At 38.7% G+C, this 19,246-nt stretch overlaps 1 protein-coding gene across 3 annotated transcripts in view; it reads right to left on the bottom strand.

The window, feature by feature from the left end:
* The window catches only part of Fstl5 (follistatin like 5), a 462,806-nt gene that overhangs the window by 415,353 nt on the left and 28,207 nt on the right, over positions 1-19,246 (bottom strand). For all 3 annotated transcript variants that reach the window (XM_045131273.1, XM_045131272.1, XM_045131271.1), the window contains exon 2: positions 5,395-5,536. In XM_045131273.1, the coding sequence (XP_044987208.1) occupies positions 5,395-5,529 (135 nt within the window). In that variant the 5' untranslated portion in view covers positions 5,530-5,536. The remainder of the gene's footprint in view (positions 1-5,394; positions 5,537-19,246) is intronic.

Below are 19,246 nucleotides of genomic sequence, written 5' to 3' on the forward strand. Positions count from 1 at the left end.
AAAAAGAAAAGGTAAGGATGAAGAGATGGCTTAGCGGTTAAGGCATTTGCCTGCAAAGCCAAGGGATCCCGGTTTGACTCTCCAGAATCCATGTAAGCCAGATGCACAAGGCGTCACATGCATCTGGAGTTTGTTTGCAGAGGCTGGAAGCCCTGGCACACCCATCCTCCCTCCCTCTCTCTCTCTCTTTCTCCCTCTCAAATAAATAAATAAAATATATTAAAAGTAAAGTTTAATAAAAAGAAAAAGTGGGCTGGAGAGATGGCTTAGCGGTTAAGCCCTTGCCTGTGAAGCCTAAGGACCCTGGTTCAAGGCTCGATTCCCCAGGACCAACGTTGGCCAGATGCACAAGGGGGCGCATGCATCTGGAGTTCATTTGCAGTGGCTGGAGGCCCTGGTGTGCCCATTCTCTCTCTCACTCTCTCTCTCCTCCTCTCTGTCACTCTCAAATAAATAAATAAAAATAAACAAAAAAATTTAAAAAACAAAAAAAGAAAAAGTGGAAAGAAATTGAACCAAACATCTACCATTGGCCTCTGGCCTCCATGTAGCTGTGCATACACCGGCACACACACACATATGCACCCAAATGCATATGTACGCACAGATAACACACACAAACTCAGGCAAAATAATGAACGTATATCTGTCTTTTCTCAAGAGCTCTTCAACAATTTTTAAATTCACAGGTATTTGAGCTATCACTGACCTCTATTTCTGATTTTGAATGACCTTTCTCCTTTTGAACATTGCCATATAAATTATTTTAAGAGAAAAATAAATAAGTAAATAAAAAGAAAAGGTAAAAGGTAATTTGCCTCTCTCATAAATAATGCCACATGAACGAGCAGAAGTAACACTGCCTGTACCGCAGAGCTGCTACGCCATTCACTGACAGCAGTTAATGCGGCAGAAAGCACCTAGCACAGTGGAAGCATGGCATGTTTAAATTAAAATAAAAATAAATAAGAACACGTCCTCTGTGATTCGGATTTAGTGATTTCATTTACACTTCCTGAGTGATAATGAATCGCTTCAAATGATGTTCCGATGATGCAGCGGGGAAACATGGTGAAACATCAGGTCCCTCAGACACGCACTTGTAGAGCGTAATTAAGATTTCTATAATTAACATAACAATGACAAGTTGATTGCCACTCAGCTCAACTGTAAGATACAGACAACTGAATTTTAATAACTTTTGGGTACAAAAGTTGTAAATGAAGAAATATGTATGCATGTGTTTCTTATATTTATTGTGTATATTTCAGTGTAATCTGACAAATAAGTTCCACATTGTACTTTACTCTTAAAATGGGTTCAGAGGACTGGAGAAATGGCTTAGCAGTTAAGGCATTTGCCTGCAAAGCCAAAGGACCTCAGTTCGATGTCCCAGTACCCACGTAAGCCAGATGCAGAAAGTGGCACATGCATCTGGTTTGCAGCAGCTGGAGGCCCTGGTGTGCCCATTCATTCTCTCTCTCTCTCTCTCTCTCTCTCTCTCTCTCTCTCTCTCTCTTACACACACACACACATCTAACTCTCTCTCTCAAATAAATAAACAAAAATTTAAAAAATCTTTTAAAATGGGTTCAGCACACAATTGGCAAAGCAATAGCTGGTGAACATGTGTTTTGCACATACATTTGTTCAAATAATGACACTCTTCTGGGAAAATGTAGGGCATGAATAATCACACATAAAGCATTCTTGTGCCTATTATTCTGTGCTTTTTTTGTCAAGAAACAAATTTAGTATTAGGTAAACTTAATTCAAATAGAAAAACTCCTATGCATTTTTTAAAGATTTATAAATTTATATTTATGTGTGTTGAAAAACACAATTTTTGAGGCAAGCCCAACAGAGTGGCCTTTTTAATGCAAGAGAGCAAGAGTGAGAAAGAGAGAGAGAACTGACATGTGAGGGCCTCCAACCACTGTAGTCAAACTCCAGACGTGCACACCATCTCGTTCACTGGTGTGACTTTGCATGTTTGCACCACCTTGTGCGTCCAGCTTATGTGGGATCTGAAGAGTCCAACATGGGTCAGTAGGCTTTGCAGGCAAGCACCTTAACCACTAAGCCATCTCTCCAGCCCAAAACTTTTGTTTAAACTACCTTGTTCATCAAATTAGAGGAAATTACTTTATACAATCCTACTGCAAGCCTTTGTTTCAAATCTAAAGTGTTGCTGTATTAATTTATTCTAATAAATGATTGAAAGGAAATTTTCTTAGTTAAATAACTATATCAACACATGCACACACACACAATTGGTTTCAGCCTTACCCTATCCAACACACAGAGTTGTTCATTGAACACGTATCTATTGAGGATTTACCAAGTGTCAAAAACTATTTTCGGTGTTGGGGCAAGAAGCAAGTGGCTCACGCCCTGCGAGCAGAACGCGTGCAGCAGACTAGTGAGTGAGTGACGTGTATGCTCAGGCCAACAGTGATGACTTCGGGATAAAGATGAGGCGCAGACAAGAAGAGGCAGGAAGACTTCTCAGCTGCGGTTTCCAAAGGCCTCGCCAACCAAGTGGAACGTGTGGCTGCTGGGGCGTTCGGGAGGGGAAAGGACAGCCAGGGCTTTCTGGACTCTGACAGCAAATGACACCAGCAGAAATGGATGTAAAGCAGTCTTCAAAGTCTCACAGAGGAGAAGGCTGTTCTGGAGGACCTAGTAGAAGCTTGATCATAAGTGGAAGAGACCTCGAGTGGGCTGTTCAGTGACACCCATAAGTCCAGCTCCTTCTTCACTCTTCACTGCTGTGAATACCCACCTCTCTCTCTCTCTCTCTCTCCCTCTCTCTCTCTCACTCTCTCTCTCTCTCTCTCTCTCTCTCTCTCTCTCTCTCTCTCTCTCTCTCCTCTCACACACACACACACGCACACACACACAGACACACACACACATGCACACACACACACACACACACACACACACACACAGTATTTTTATACCTTAATCATAGGTCCACCCAAACCAATTTGTAAGTCTTACCTTGGCAATCTCTGTCCCCGTGTTTTTAAATATCAACAACCACATTCTGTCTATAACTATTTAGCAATAAAGACATGTAAAGAAAAACTATTGGGAGGTCATTGCATTTTTGGAAGGTATATACTCATATAAGTTTAACTCATTTTGTTATATTAAATTATTTTTTATTTATTTGCAAGGAGAGAGAGAGAATGGGAAAGCCAGGGCCTCTTGCCACTGCAAATGATCTCCAGATGCATGTGACACTCTGTGCACCTGGCTTTACATGGGTACTGAAGAATCAATCCCAGGTTGTGTGGCTTTGCAAACAAGTGACTTAACCACTGAGCAATCTCTCCAGCCCTCATTTTGTTATATCTTTTCCTTAAAATTTTGTTAAATTTCACAGCTAAGCATACTGATATTTTAACATGGAAATTGACTTTTAAAAATTTGCTTATAAGCACACACACCAATGCACAAAACCTGAGAGACTGTATTTCACAGAGAAGCAATGAGAAAAGTTTAGCTATGCACCTTGCATATCATCTTTTTAAGCCAGTGATTTAATTCAACAGTTTCTAATGACCTCACAGTGCCAGGAATTAAGAAAACATATCTTCTGACCTCAAGACACATAGCTCAGGGCAGACAAATAGCACAGGAATAATATTTTACATATTTATGTATGTAACAATGCAAGCCATGCTCTTATTACCAGTGAGTTCTGAAGGCATTCAAAGAGGAGTTAGTGGACTTTCAAAATATTTTAACTGGGGATGAGGATAAAACTCAGTAAATTATGAGATATGGGTTGTTAATCACTGAAAAATGGTAAGATAGGACCTCATCTGTAGTCGCCCATGTCTAGTCTAGAAATCTGAAAAACCTGTTTTATTTTTTTTAATTTATTCACAAAAATGTATTTATTTATTTATTTATCACTGTGTTAAAATGTAAAGTACCTAAAGTTCTTCTGCTATACATGGAAATACAATAGCTGCAAACTGTTTGTGGTCATTTATTTTTTTTTTAATTTTAATTTATGAGTTTTCTTTTCAGCAAATACAGGCAGTTTGGTACCATTGTTTAGGCTCATCTATGATATACCCCCTCCCATTGGACCCCAACACCTCAGCACTGAAGCAGACCAAAAATGAACCCAACATGGCTCAGGGAAATTTTGTGGAAGAGGGGGCGGAAAGAATGTCAGAGTCACATGTTGGGTCATGATATGCAGAGACATTTATCATACCAATAACTGTGGGCTAACTCCACAATGCACGACCCATTTAAACCTGTTTTATTTTACGTAAGTAACGTTTTCCAGTGATACATTGCAATGAGGCATGTTTTCAGGTTTTACTTTGTTTCATCTTTCTTTTTATCAAACCTTGAAAGATATGTTATGACAAGCTAATTAATATTCTTATAAATATGAACTTTCTTGATGTAATTCTCTTATCCATAAAATGAAAACAGTTGTTCATAAAGTTCTTTTAAACATTAAAATAAATACATTTAAGAGCCTAATATATAATGTCTGGCACAGAAAAATCTCCCAGAGTACCTATTTTACCAAAATATAGTAATTCTAAACAAAATTACCACAAAAAGAACAACGTGAATGCCAATATTATGTATCAAGTATCAAGACCTTTGAAAGATAAGTAGCATAAGAAATGCCATAGAAATGAAACCGTATGTATTAGCATATCATTTTCTATACCTTATTTTCTATGAATATAAGATATATACTATAAACTGTTATTTCACTTAATAAGGGTTTCTTTGAATACATTATTTGCCATATTACCAAAATAAAATAAAAGCATATTAATTTATTATATAATTTTACTTTATATGGCTTATAATATGCCTATCAGTTAATCTTGAACTTGAGGGTATTAAACATATTTACCCCCAAATATTTTTCATTTGGATTTTATTGGGAAACTATTCAGTGAATTTTGCTAACATATATATGCATATATGTTATTAACATTTTATTTGGTTTTATAACAAATTCAAGAATACTTTTCTATTTTTAAATGTTCTAAAATTACTATGAAAATAATAGAACTTATATGACTGATTTGACCAAAACCTTGTCAGTTATTTATATAAAGTCACACTAATACTCAGGGAAACTTTAATGCTATGTAAGACATACTATTACAAATTATAAATAATCATCCCATTTTCATTATTAATCAAGAAGTATCTTATTCCTTAAATGATAAATATCCAAAGTTGCTATTTCCCATTTTAGAAAGTGCATGGTGGATGAAATGGAAATCACTGACAGCACATTCTGAAGTCAGCAATTCTAAATGAGCAGTAAACCTGTAATTCATGGCAGCGTTCGCGACCATTCAGCACTCTGAGCAGATCTGATCGGGGGCTTACCTTGTGTCGTAATCTTACAAGAGGTGGGCTGGGTTTGAGGACATATCCCGCTTCCTTTGTTGGCTTTCCTTCTGACTTCAGAAAAATGAATCCAAGAATCCAAACAGCTGACCAGCACTTTAACATCCTTAACATTTTTCAGCTGTCAAAATTAAATTGCAATCATCAGAGAAAAATTCATTATATATTAAATAAGCCAAGAAAATATTCGACATCATGTAGAAATCTCCATAGATCTAACTAAAGCTTGCCAGTATTTGGCAGCTGAATATATGGTAGCATTTCCAATACAGTATTCTTTTGATTATAATAACTACTGTTTTTCTTTCAATTTTACAGTCTCATAAAATATGAACCAAAAAGAGGACTGGAGAGATGGCTCAGCAGTTAAGGTGCTTGCCTGCCAAGTCTAATGACTCAGGTTCAGTTCCCCAGGGCCCACAAAAAGGCAGATGCACAAAGTGGTGCATGCATCTGGAGTTCATTTTCAGTGGCTGGAGACTCTGATATTTTCTCTTTCTTTCTTTCTTTCTTTCTTTCTTTCTTTCTTTCTTTCTTTCTTTCTTCCTTCCTTCCTTCCTTCCTTCCTTCCTTCCTTCCTTCCTTCCTTCCTTCCTCTCTCTCTCTCTCTCTCTCTCTCTCTCTCTCTCTCTCTCTCTCTCTCTCTCTCTCTCTCCTTGCAAATAAATAAGTAAAATATGAAACAAAAAGAAATGTAGCACTGCATAAGATAAATAGGTTTAAGACAAATTAATAAGTGATAGTCTCTGTTGACCTATGTTGGGATTTTCCATGCCTCCTGTATGACATTTCCCTGGCACATGTGGTAACTGATTGTAAACACTTCTCATCTTCACCCAGATACAAGAAGAAGTCACTATACTGACATGGCCAGTCTGACCAGGATCTGACTCTAAGGCTGACCCATTGGCTCCGTTCTGAATCGGGAAGGGTCCTAGATTATCACCAGGGGTATTTTCCTTTCTGGTTTCCTGGAGTTCTGCCAGTCCGAGGATTTGACATCTAGACTCCGCTGTGACTCCATGTAGATTTGCAGAATCATTAGTGTAGTCTCTATACCAGGTTATTCCTTGAAAGCAGGCTCATGAGGCTGCAGAGTATGTGGGGAAGTACATGTCTGAGAGGAGCTACAATTTCCTTCCCAAAATGCCTAATGCTAGTGTGTTTAATCGATTGTTTGTCATTTGTATCCAAATGAAAAGCTCATGCCACAGACAGAACTTTTACTGCTTTGCATGAATTTGACCAATAGCTGGGCACAGAATATAAGCTCAATACAAATTTTTGGTTAAATAAATGGTGGTAATTAATTTAAAATCCATTAAGAGACCTCATATGTTTTATGTCATTGGAAACACTTGTTAAAATTGGCTGTGAAGGGCTGGAGAGATGGCTTAGTGGTTAAGCACTTGCCTGTGAAGACTAAGGACCTCAGTTTGAGGCTCGGTTCCCCAGGACCCATGTCTGCCAGATGCACAAGGGGGCTCACGCATCTGGAATTCGTCTGCAGTGGCTGGAAGCCCTGGAACGCCCATTTTCTCTCTCTCTGCCTCATTCTCTGTCTGTTTCTCTCAAATAAATAAATAGAAATAAACCAAAAAAAATTGACTGTAAAATCAGTGTAGGCATTAAATGACAGTTATAATTTTGTTAAAGCTATTCTTTTATACTTGGTACAAAACTGGACTTTGAATGGGAAGAGCTCCGTCTCCCTTGCTACAGGCAGGCAAGTACGTTTGCACAATTGTAATCATCATGTGGCCACTTGACCATCGCATCTGCACTCTGTGGTTGAGTTACAGCTTAGTACACATGGACAAATACTGGAACATTCTTGAAATGGCTCAGTCTTGTAAAGGGTGGTGGATTCTTTCAGTTAGGCGAGTGGACTCATCACTCAGGTGGGTGTTCTCTACCACTTTACCGACTTCAAACACTTGGATAAACCAGAGTAATTTAAGTGTTAAGGCAAAAGCAAGAGCCCAGTAAGAAGCACTGTTTTCCATGTGGTATAATCAAATCAAGAATCAGGGGAGGAAAACAGATCATTCACGTCCTACTAAAGACAGCAAGAATAACTTATGTCATTTAATTCTCAAAAAAAAATGTGTTTGAGGGCTGGAGAGATGGCTTAGTGGTTAAGCGCTTGCCTGTGAAGCCTAAGGACCCCGGTTCGAGGCTCGGTTCCCCAGGTCCCACGTTAGCCAGATGCACAAGGGGGTGCACGCGTCTGGAGTTCGTTTGCAGAGGCTGGAAGCCCTGGCGCACCCATTCTCTCTCTCTCTCCCTCTATCTGTCTTTCTCTCTGTGTCTGTCACTCTCAAATAAATAAATTTTTTTAAAAAAATGTGTTTGATAGGTGTTATCGTGCATATGTAAGTGACATATAAATAAAGAGAAGCTAAACTTCCCAGGTTTAAATGCCAGTTATTGTTATAACTGATGTGTGGCTCAAACTGAATCCAATCAGATTTGAGCAAGAGTTCTGTCCTAAATTCTATTTTAAGACATATCTAATAATGTAGGAATTTTGGGAACATTCCTATCCAAGAGGCAGCCTAGAGAAAAATAAGTGACACTTATTTCCCAACACCGTGGAAAGGGAGGCTTTCTCCTTCATGAGCTGCAGATCAAGGTGAATGACAGGGTGGGACGCTCAGTGCTTCCCTGCCAGCAGGGCAGCAGCCTGGGAGCTGCCGTGTGCAGACAGGGTGAGGCTGGCCCTGTGAATCTATATGGATACACCAGCAAACAGGAGGTTTTTAGTTCTTCATTCTGTCTAATTTCACATGATGAAATTGCCCAAATTATTTTTCTTTGTAGCACTCTGTGCTGAAAAATTACAACCTGTTTGATAGAGTTTTAACATCAGAATAGAATTTTAAGTATTAAGTAAAAGATTATGACCATTAATTTATTTTCCCTTTTTAAAGACTTTTTAAAGGAGAAACTTCAATTTCAATGACAGCCCAGTCATTAATTTGAATGCACAAAATTGTCCAAGTTCTAATCAACTATACCTTTGAATATAACCTGCCTAATTTAAAGCTGAATGAAGCTAAATATAGATAAAATATATTCATTGCCATTTTATACAGAGACCACACTATAACATATATAATAACTTAAGTTTGCATTGAGAATTTATGCTAAATTCAATTTTAATTTATTTAAAAATGGTGTATGCACTCTGACTTAAATAGTACTTATTATTAAATAGAACATATTATTGAAAACACGTTGAGTAATAAATATTTATTGTTCCAATTTTTTTTTTACTTTGTAAAACTATGATGCATTTAGAGTAACTTTTCTGCTACACTATAACCCAATAAAATAGCAAACTAGTAAAATACCAAATGCAATATAGAGTGACACAGAACACAAGGTAAGAGAACAAAGAAACAATCCCTTACTTCTGTGTGTGAGGGAAATGATCATCAATGAGGCTAATGAGCATGCCCGTGATCAAAAGTGGGTAAGTGTGCACTCTCCTGATCCCCAGTTCTACGTCCATCTACTACAGCACCCGACCGGAGCCCACCAGCTCTGGAGAGAGAAAGCTTCTATCTGAATTCCTCAGTGCCTCAAGCATCACTTAGAGGCTCTATCTTAGAACCTCAACTGTCATGAAAACCCAAAATGTTGTAAGCAAGACAGCCATATCTCGAGCACAACCCAAAATTTTGTATGAAACTTATTTTGCACATTGATTGTTCACTGGGGTTTTCCAGAGCAAACTGAAGGCCACTATCTTCATAGAATTATATTGGTTGAGTCTAATTTTTGTAATTGCTTTTGGTACATTTGATTCATTAGAATGTTCTCCGCTGAGATGATTATATTTGGCTGTTGTCATAGCTATGTACAGAACATCACAATTATACTTAGCATATATAAATATGTTTTATATGAATACTTAACACAATTATGTTACAGGAACACACGATTCTGTTATCATGTAAAATTTGACATCCCACTTCATTTGACCTTTCTTCCCACTAGTTTGGTCCCAGAATATTCTCAGCATTTCCATACACCCTCCTAGCCACCCTTCTGCAGTTATCTGCTGCACTACCCTATAGACATTTCGTGACTTAAGACCAATGGAACATGAGTTTTTGCTATGCAAATTTCATGAAAAAAATAATGCAGTCAGAATGCTAATGTTTACCAACATTTGTCTTTCACATTTTATTCTAACAATGATATCCATGAAATTTGAAGGAACATCTGTATATTAAAAGTTATGAGAAATAAAATTGAAAGTTATGAGAAATAAAATAGAAGTTATGAGAAATAGCTTGTCTGCATAGCACAAAGCAGATACTATCATGCATATTAAAACTAACCAATCACATGAGCCTACTAAGATTTCCTCCTAAATATTGTAGTCTTATCTCATTGCGTATTTCATATGTATTTCACATGAAAGATCTACTACCAACTACTTTGTATCTAAACTGCATGTGAGTTAGCTTGGTATAATATTAAAAAATGGTACTTTGAGTTTTAAATAATGTATCATGTGACCTTGAAGATCTTTTCCAGATTAAAGTAATGAAAAAATATTATTATAATTTCTCTTTTCTGAATGACATTGCCTTCTATCTTGATAAGCACTTAAAATATAAGTTAGGGAACAGTACTGACTTTGTCTAAAATTCCAAAGGTACTATGTTATAAATTTTATTTACTATTTAAAAGTCCTTGCAGGGCTGGAGAGATGGCTTAGCGGTTAAGCGCTTGCCTGTGAAGCCTAAGGACCCCAGTTCGAGGCTCGGTTCCCCAGGTCCCACGTTAGCCAGATGCACAAGGGGGCGCACGCGTCTGGAGTTCGTTTGCAGAGGCTGGAAGCCCTGGCGCGCCCATTCTCTCTCTCTCCCTCTATCTGTCTTTCTCTCTGTGTCTGTCGCTCTCAAATAAATAAATAAATAATTTTTTTTAAAAAAAGTCCTTGCAATTTTGTCAAAGACAAACATGTTATTTTTAAGTTTGGGGTTTTTTTTACAAGAGAGAATTGGTTCACCGGGCTGCAACCACCACAATCAAATTCTCCATGCATGAGCCATCTTGTGCATGTGTGCGACCTGGCTCTTGTGTCGCCTTGTGCATCTGTCACCTTGTGCATCTGGCTTATGTGGGATCTGAAGAGGTGAACATGAGTCCTTAGGCTTAGCAGGCAAGCTTCTTAACTGCTGAGCCATCTCTCCAGCCAGACAAACAGATTTTGAATTAAGCTTAAACCAAAACAAGATTTCAGGTATTGTTACTTAAACCTGGGACTATTGTCTAAGAAAAAAAGTATGCCATAGTTTTACAATAAAGTGCTGCACAAGGAACCGCTTGATTTCCTCTGTACTTAAAACCAAAATTTCCCCTACATTGGCATTTCATGAGTCTCAGGGCTACTTTGGCTTATTCTCATAAAAATATAAATGGAGTCCAGTTAGCAGAAGTGATTGTCACCCAAGGTAGTTTCCAGATGACTTCTAAAGACACCTGTATACCTTGTCTGTAAGACCAAGGGAGATTAGATTAGTCTGGAGCCTCATGCCACAGTGGGGTGGCCACAGAATTTTACAACCTCTGAGCTAAGGGAGAATAAAGACTATGAAGAGGAAATCAGCCCTTTAGATAAACTTCAACCAGCCTGCCAGCAAAAGCCACAAGTACATTCTCAGTACTTTGAAGAAAAGCAAAGACAAAACGAAACACAGCTAGTACAGTTGAGTCATACATTTTGTGAATAGTAGCAGCCAATGGGAAAGCAGAAGTCAGGAGCAGTGACTACGGCAGCCAATGGGAAAGCACAAGTCATGATGAACAACCTCAGTAGCCAAAGGGAAAGCACAGCAGAAGTTGAGTTGGTTTTCAGCCAGCAAAATACGAAGATTCCCTTTTTCTCACATACTAGAGTTTCATATCTGATATAAGATCCTGTTCTACATTCACACGCACACACAAATACCACACATATGCATTGCTTTCACACACTACACACATAACTGCACACTCATACCACATACATGACACACATCACAAACGCACACTATATTTGTGCTACACATATCACATACACACTAGTATAAACCATGTATACATACCATACACATTACACATCACACATCACATACATAGACACAGCATTCACATCTGCATTTACACACACGTGAGCATGCACACACACACACACACATACACACCTCCCACCTTCATCAAAACATCATTATGTGGGCTGGAGCGTTGGCTCAGCAGTTAAGGAGCTTGCCTGCAAAGCCTATTGACCAGGGTCCGATTGCACAGTACCCACATAAAGCCAGATGCACAAGGCAGCATGTGTGTCTGGAGCAGTGGCTAGAGGCTCTGGCACACCCATCCTCTCTCTATCTACCTCTCTCTTTCTCTCTCCTAAATAAATGAAAATAAATAAATAAATAAATAAAGATCCTGTTCTAACAGAATTTGATAAAAGAAACAATAACTAAAGAAAGGCAAAAAATGCCGGGCATGGTGGCACACGCCTTTAATCCCAGCTCTTGGAAAGCAGAGGTAGGAGGATCGCGGTGAGTTCGAGGCCACCCTGAGACTACATAATGAATACCAGGTCAGCCTGGACTAGAGTGAGACCCTACCTCAAAAAAACAAAAAAGAAAAGAAAAGAAAGACAGACAAATTATAACAATAAAAGGGACTTTCTGGATAGGTTCTGTGTTCCAGGAACAAACATAACATGTGCTTTTACATTGTTGGCAAAAAGCATCACAAGGTCTGGAGGGATGGCTTAGTGGTTAAGGCATTTGCCTGCAAAGCCAAAGGCTCCTGGTTCAATTCTCCAGAACCCACGTCAGATGCGCAAGGGGGCGGATGCATCTGGAGTTCGTTCGCGGTGGCTGGAAGCCTTGGCGACGCCAACCCCCCTCTTTTTCCTAAATAAATAAATAAAATATTTTTTTAAAGCATCACAAAATCCTCTCATTGATGTAGACAGATCACGTGTATAAGTCAGCATATAAAAAACAACTTTCTAAATGACATACAGCTATGGTTTGAATGACCCCAAAAGTCTGCACAGGATTGGACCCAGGCACGTGGCATGGGGATGTGGACCTTGAACACGTGAGGCCTAATGAAAGTTCATGGTAGAGGGCTCAGAAGGGATTAGGAGCACCCAGTCTCCTCTTCAGGGTTACACCACCGCCTGCGGCCTGGCTGCTGGTAGACCCAACATGTATGATACCACTGCTACCCTGACCCCTTAATAGAGGACCAAAAGTGTGTGCTGAATGAGTTTTGTTTTGATTAATTGCTCAGGTATTTCAATGTAGTAATGCAAAGCTGATTAATTGTGCTTCCTGAAATAAACGCTTTTAACGCTTAGTAAGGGCAAGACACTGGCAACAGTTTAATTTCTAAGAATCTTACAAAGGATATTTTGAAATGATTTCCTCTAATTAAATGTGAGGAAAGGGCTGGAGAGATGGCTTAGTGGTTAAGCGCTTGCCTGTGAAGCCTAAGGACCCCGGTTCAAGGCTCGATTCCCCAGGTCCCACGTTAGCCAGATGCACAAGGAGGTGCACGCGTCTGGAGTTCGTTTGCAGAGGCTGGAAGCCCTGGCGCGCCCATTCTCTCTCTCTCCCTCTACCTGTCTTTCTCTCTGTGTCTGTCGCTCTCAAATAAATAAATAAAAATTTTAAAAAAAATGTGAGGAAAGACACTGAACTGAATTTAACTGCATAGAATTGGGGTTCGATATAACTCTATCAAGATGCTAGCTTCAGACTGAAGCCTGTTAATAATTCAGTCACATATCTCAGCCTTAAATGACTTGCTTGTAGGATTCTCATAATTCTGTAAAAGCTGTAGTATTCACAATCAATAATTTTAGCGACTTTGCTTACTGAATCATTGAGTAATAGTTATAAGCATAGATGAGCAGGCTACAGATATCCAGTAGTCTCTCTATCCATTGTCTGCCTCTTGTCACTCCTAATTGTATTAACTAATCTCTTATTGATCCTTTGAAAGAACCATTGCCCCTTCTTTTTTCCATCCATTATTTTTTTATTTATTTTTTTTTTTTTTTTTAGTATTTTATTTGACAGAGATAAAGAGGGGGAGGGAGAGAGAGAATGCAAACAAACTCCAGACACATGTGCCACCTTGTGCATCTGGCTAGCATGGGTCCTAGGGAAGAGAACCTGGGTCCTTTGGCTTTGCAGGCAAACACTTTAACTGCTAAGCCATTCCTCCAGCCCATCTATCCATTAACTTTTTTAATATTTTTTTAAATTTTATTTATTTATTTGAGAGTGACAGACACAGAGAGAAAGACAGATAGAGGGAGAGAGAGAGAATGGGCGCGCCAGGGCTTCCAGCCACTGCAAACGAACTCCAGACGCGTGCACCCCCTTGTGCATCTGGCTAACGTGGGACCTGGGGAACCGAGCCTCGAACCAGGGTCCTTAGATTTCACAGGCAAGTGCTTAACCACTAAGCCATCTCTCCAGACCAACTTTTTTAATATTTTATTTATTTTCAAGGGAAGAGAGAGAGAGAAAATAGGCATGCCAGAATCTCTTGCCACTATAAACAAACTCCATATGCATGCACCACTTTGTGCATCTGGCTGTTCATGGGTACTGGGGAATTGAACCCCAAGCCTGCTGGCTATGCAAGCAAGTGCCTTTAACTACTGAGCTATCTCCTCGGCCATCATCCACTCATGTTGTGATTCATATTTGAGTAATTCTCCTTTGACTTTGTTTTATAAAATTAAATTCCCCACCTGAGAGAAAAATAAATTAGCACATTATTTTTAATCTTCTGGTGTAATTTCCTGTGGCCTTTTATTACCTAAGCACCATAGGAAGAATTTTTTAACCAAAATTAGAATTTACAGTGGGTGAATTTAATCTTTTTACATTTATGGAGATTGCTGAAATGCTGTAACATATTTCTACAAATACTTATTTGCTTTTGAGTTTGTCAGCCTCTCTGTATCTCTTATTTCTTCATTTTATTTACTAGTTTCTATTGCATTAATAACTTTTCAGTACAACCCATTTTCCTTATTTTTGCAAGTAGGCAATGTAACTTAAATGACCACATTTATTAGACTCAAATCCAATGGTTATGCATGCTTGCCATTCTTCTCTACATACACTTCTCGTGGCTAAAATTATGTTAAGTAAAATGTCCCATTGTTTTCAGTGTGAACCCATGCAGTTAAATTTTTTGTTATTGGTGTCCTAAAACCTTTCTCATGAGGTTATGCTGTCCTCAAATTCCCTTTGTATACAAGGCTAGCCAAGAACTTGGGCTTCTCAGATGTGTTTCCTTTGACTCAGCTTCCCAAGTGTTGCACTGGCAGGCACGTCTACATTGATGGAGTAACAATTGGTCTTTAAGCAAGCCAAATCACTGTCGCTTGGTGGTATGTACACCTCAACACTGACAAATGGCTTGTGACGTTGTAACACATTTGATATGTCTGTTTGTAATCTAATTTATGATAAGTTTCTAGGAACTCTTTCTTTTCTCTTTGTTAACTTTCTGTTAAATGCAATTGTTTTTTTCTCTGTTATGACCAGAACTTTAGTGGTTTATTTATTAAAAAGCGTTTCCTATGTGCTGGATGGCCTTGAACTCACTATGAAGCCAAGGATGAAGTTGAGCTCCTGATCTTCCTGTCTCTACTTCCCAAGAACTGGAATCACAGGCATGTGCCATTCCATCTGACTTCAAATTTTTATTTTTTTAAGAATTCACTTTGGGAGGAAGGCTGTAGAGATGGCTTAGCAGCTAAAGTGTTTGCCTGCAAAGCCAATGGATCCCTGTTCAATTCTCCAGGACCCACATAAGCCAGATACACAAAGGGGCGCATACGTCTGGAGTTCTTTTGCAGTGTCTGGAGGCCCAGAATGCCCATTCATTCTCTCTCTCTCTCTCTCTCTCTCTCTCTCCTCTCTCTCTCTCTCGCTCTCTCTCTCTCGCTCTCTCTCTTTCTCTCTCAAATAAGTAAATTAATTAAATATATTTTAAAAAGAATTCACTTTTTTGTTTAGAGTCTAATATGTAATTAATCCCCAGTTATAGCTATTTATGGTGGTTTGAATATATGTCTTCCAATAGACTCATGAATTTCATTAAAGCTTGTAACTTGGATTTCTAGCTGCCTGACTGGAAGTGGTGTCACTGGGGGCGGATCCGGGGTCCAGTCCAAAGGTGTGCTGGGGGCAAATCTGAGCTTCAGACTAAAGGTATGCAGAGTAGTTGAGCTCTGCCTGGGTTCCCTGCTGTTTTGCTGCCTGTTTTGCTCTTGCTTCTGGCATTGGTGTGTGGTTGTGCCTCTGACTGGATCTTTGAAAGGGGGCCGGCTTCCTCTGCCATCAACAGAAATTCCCCTAGATTTATAAGCCCGAAATAAATACTGCTCCTCCCATAAGCTCTTCTATATGCAGTTTGTTTTCTTTCAGGTGCATGCCTGGGTGAGTGCATTGTAAAATATTGAGAAATAATAAACATCCTATAAATTTTAAGTGTGGTGGCATCACAGGCTATGCAGGTGTGAGGGAGAATAATCTTAATCAGAGAAATCTAAAGAGATGTACTCAGCACCTCAGAGTGATCAGATTTTAAAATGACTTCACTGCTCCAGAGGAACCCCATCTGAGACGGTGCTCCTCAGCCTGAAGTTGGCTGATGGCTGGCAATTACAAACCATTTTCTATTAAATGACATGAGAAATTACCTAAGAATGAGGTTTAAAGTATTAATTTATTTAGGAAATGTAAAAAACAATTTTAGTAGCTTAATGCTGTCTGAGTGTTCTTCTTAATAATGCAATGACATTGGAAGAAATGAACTTAACCTTTTCTCATTTAGCTGCAGGAGATTGTAATTCCATGGTCCCATTCACATGCCAACAGGAAGGAAGGATAAAGGTATTACCCTGTGTATCCTCTGAGGAGTTGTTTTATTAGAATAGAATTTTGGCTGATGATCTCATTTTCCCATAAATGTTCAGAGCTCAATCTCATAGAATGGCCAATGTTTACCATCACTGATGTTTACAATGCTTGTAATCAGTGTTAACATGGAGACTTACACTGTCAGGCAAGCAGCCTTTTCCTTCTCTTGTTAACTAGGCTTTTTATTAATGTTGCCTCGATTTCCTAAAGGATTCGTGTACATAATTGCATAGCAGCTAAACTGGTGGGAATTGAAGCTGTCCTACATTTGGAAATATTAGCACCTGTCAACTCGGAAGGCACACACATTCATGCTTTGTTTTCTACTTTCTTGAAGACGTCTATGGGCTTTTAGCTTCGTGGGTGCATATTGTCAGTGTTAAGCTAGTGGAATTTGGGGAATTGCCTTCTTAATTCGAACATTAAGGCACCAATCACAATAATTAAGGCCTCAAAGTGGGTTTATTCAGGTTTGTTACTTTTATTGTTTGAAGAATTTTGTTGAACTCTTAATGCTTATCATACTACTAACTTATAAGTAATACACCTCCATTTAATTTATACTTAAGACACAATAACTTATTTGAAAGGAGAGTTTCAATTTTTACATTACAAATTTCATTGTTTATTATAAGAAGACTGTGATCATGGTAGACATTTGTGAAATACATATAAGAGAAAATAGAATAATTACTATTTTTATCCTACCGCCTGGGAACATACTTAATACTTTGGTATAGTCCATTCTCTCTCTCTCTCTCTCTCTCTCTCTCTCTCTCTCTCTCTCTCTCTCTCTGTGTGTGTGTGTGTGTGTGTGTGTGTGTGTGTGTGTGTGTGTGTACATATAAATGATTTGCTTTGCAATGTATTTCAGTATGGCTTCTTCCCTTCACTATTTCACAGAAAGTTATCTGCCTGAGTACTTTATATCCACATTATAGTTAAATTTTATAATTGCTTGTCAACACATTCTTATCTGCCTTGACTTTTCCAAATATTCAAATACTAATAGGTACCTATGGCTTCATGAAATCAGAGATTATTTGTATTTTATTTGTCTTTGTAGCTCAGTGCCAGCATAGTATTGAAGCAAGGCTCCATGTATTTCATTGGATAAATGGTTATATTCTTTCTTAAAATCTGAATATTATGTCATGGTAGTAAATTATCTTTTCACCTCTACCAGAGAGTACCTCAAAGTTTCTTTCCCATTATTGTGGTTCTCTGAATACTTCTATTGCTAATGACTCTTTGTTCCAGATCTCCATCCCTCATTGCTTAACTGGCTCTCCAGGTATGCTTGGGGCTTCAGTGGCCGTATTCAAGGTTATCCTTCCTAAATTAAATTTGACAGAGCATCACTAATAATACACTGAAGCTTTTTGTGAGAAATTAAAATTTTACTGAAAATATTAAACAATAAATAAATGGGAGACACTAACTATGCTTTCTTGAGATGACGCTATCATAAATATCATATGGATTCAATGGATTCAATGAATTTCCACCTAAAATTCCAATTTAATTTTTGTATGTTGTTTGTTTACTTCTTTGTTTGTCAGTCCTGAAACTTGAGCCTAGAGTCTTTCACATGCTGAGTAAGTGTTCTGGTACTAAGCTATATGTGTAGTCCTGCTTTAATTGTTTTGGGTTTCTTCTCAACTTTGAGACTGGGTCTTGGTAAATTACTCAGGCAGGCCTTGAACTTGTGATTCTTTTCTCCAGTCTCCCCAGTAGCTGGAATTACAGGATTTTGCCGCCAGGCCTATCTCCCCAGGGTTCTTTAGAGAACTTGATAAGCTTATTTTAAGATAGATGATTGATAGATAGATAGAAGATAGATGATAGATAGATAGATAGATAGATAGATAGATAGATAGATAGATGGATAGATAGATAGATAGAAATATTCATGAAAAGACTGGGCAGGATGATTTACCAAACTGATTTAAAGATATTATATTGACTCTATCTATCTATCCATCTATCTACCTGTCTGTCTGTCTTTCTGTCTTTCTTCGGTCATGTATCACCTTTGTCTTTCTCACACAGATATACACCATTAGGCAAAAGACAGATGCAGCATAAGTAAACTTTCTCCAGACCAGATTTTGCACATGCGTGGCTAAAGACAAACTGCCTTCTTGACTAACTGCACTAGGAAAACTGAGTAGCCATACAAAAACACTATTAACTCCTGTCTCACACAATGTGCTGAATCTAATCCATGCCTTTTATCTGTGAGATGCAATATTACATAACTTTCAAAGGGTAACGAAGAATTTCTTTACTGATGTGTGTAAGAAAAAAATGTGCATATATATGCTATGTGGTTTGCACGCCTGTGTCTATGAGCGTGGGTACACATGCGTGTGCAGGTACATGAAGGCCAGAGGTTAACACCAGGTGCCTTCCTCAGCTGCTCTCCGCCTTATTCTTAGATACAAAGTCTCTCACTGAGACCTGAGTTCACTAATTTGGCTAAACTAGTTAGCTGGTAAGGCTTAGGCATTCTCGGAGACAAGAGACATGTGAGCAAGGGTGCTGGGGTTACAGACACGCACCACCATGCTCAGCACTGGAAGTGTGCACCCCGGCTCTGAAAGCACGGCAGGCACTGTATCCGGTGCCATATGCTCAGTCCAGAGAGGGAATTCTTGAAATCCAAGCAGGCACGCATCATATAGGAAACTACTGATTACAAATCTTATTGAGACAAAAAATACAGCTATAAGAATATTGTCTCACATATGATTAGGAAAGGATTTTCATCCAGTGTAGGAGCTCAAAAAATTCCACAATAACTTAAAAACAGGTTTGGAGAGATGGCTTAGCAGTTAAAGCTCTTGCCTGCAAGC

Source organism: Jaculus jaculus, chromosome 12 (assembly GCF_020740685.1).
Source record: "Jaculus jaculus isolate mJacJac1 chromosome 12, mJacJac1.mat.Y.cur, whole genome shotgun sequence".
NCBI lineage: Eukaryota > Metazoa > Chordata > Mammalia > Rodentia > Dipodidae > Jaculus > Jaculus jaculus.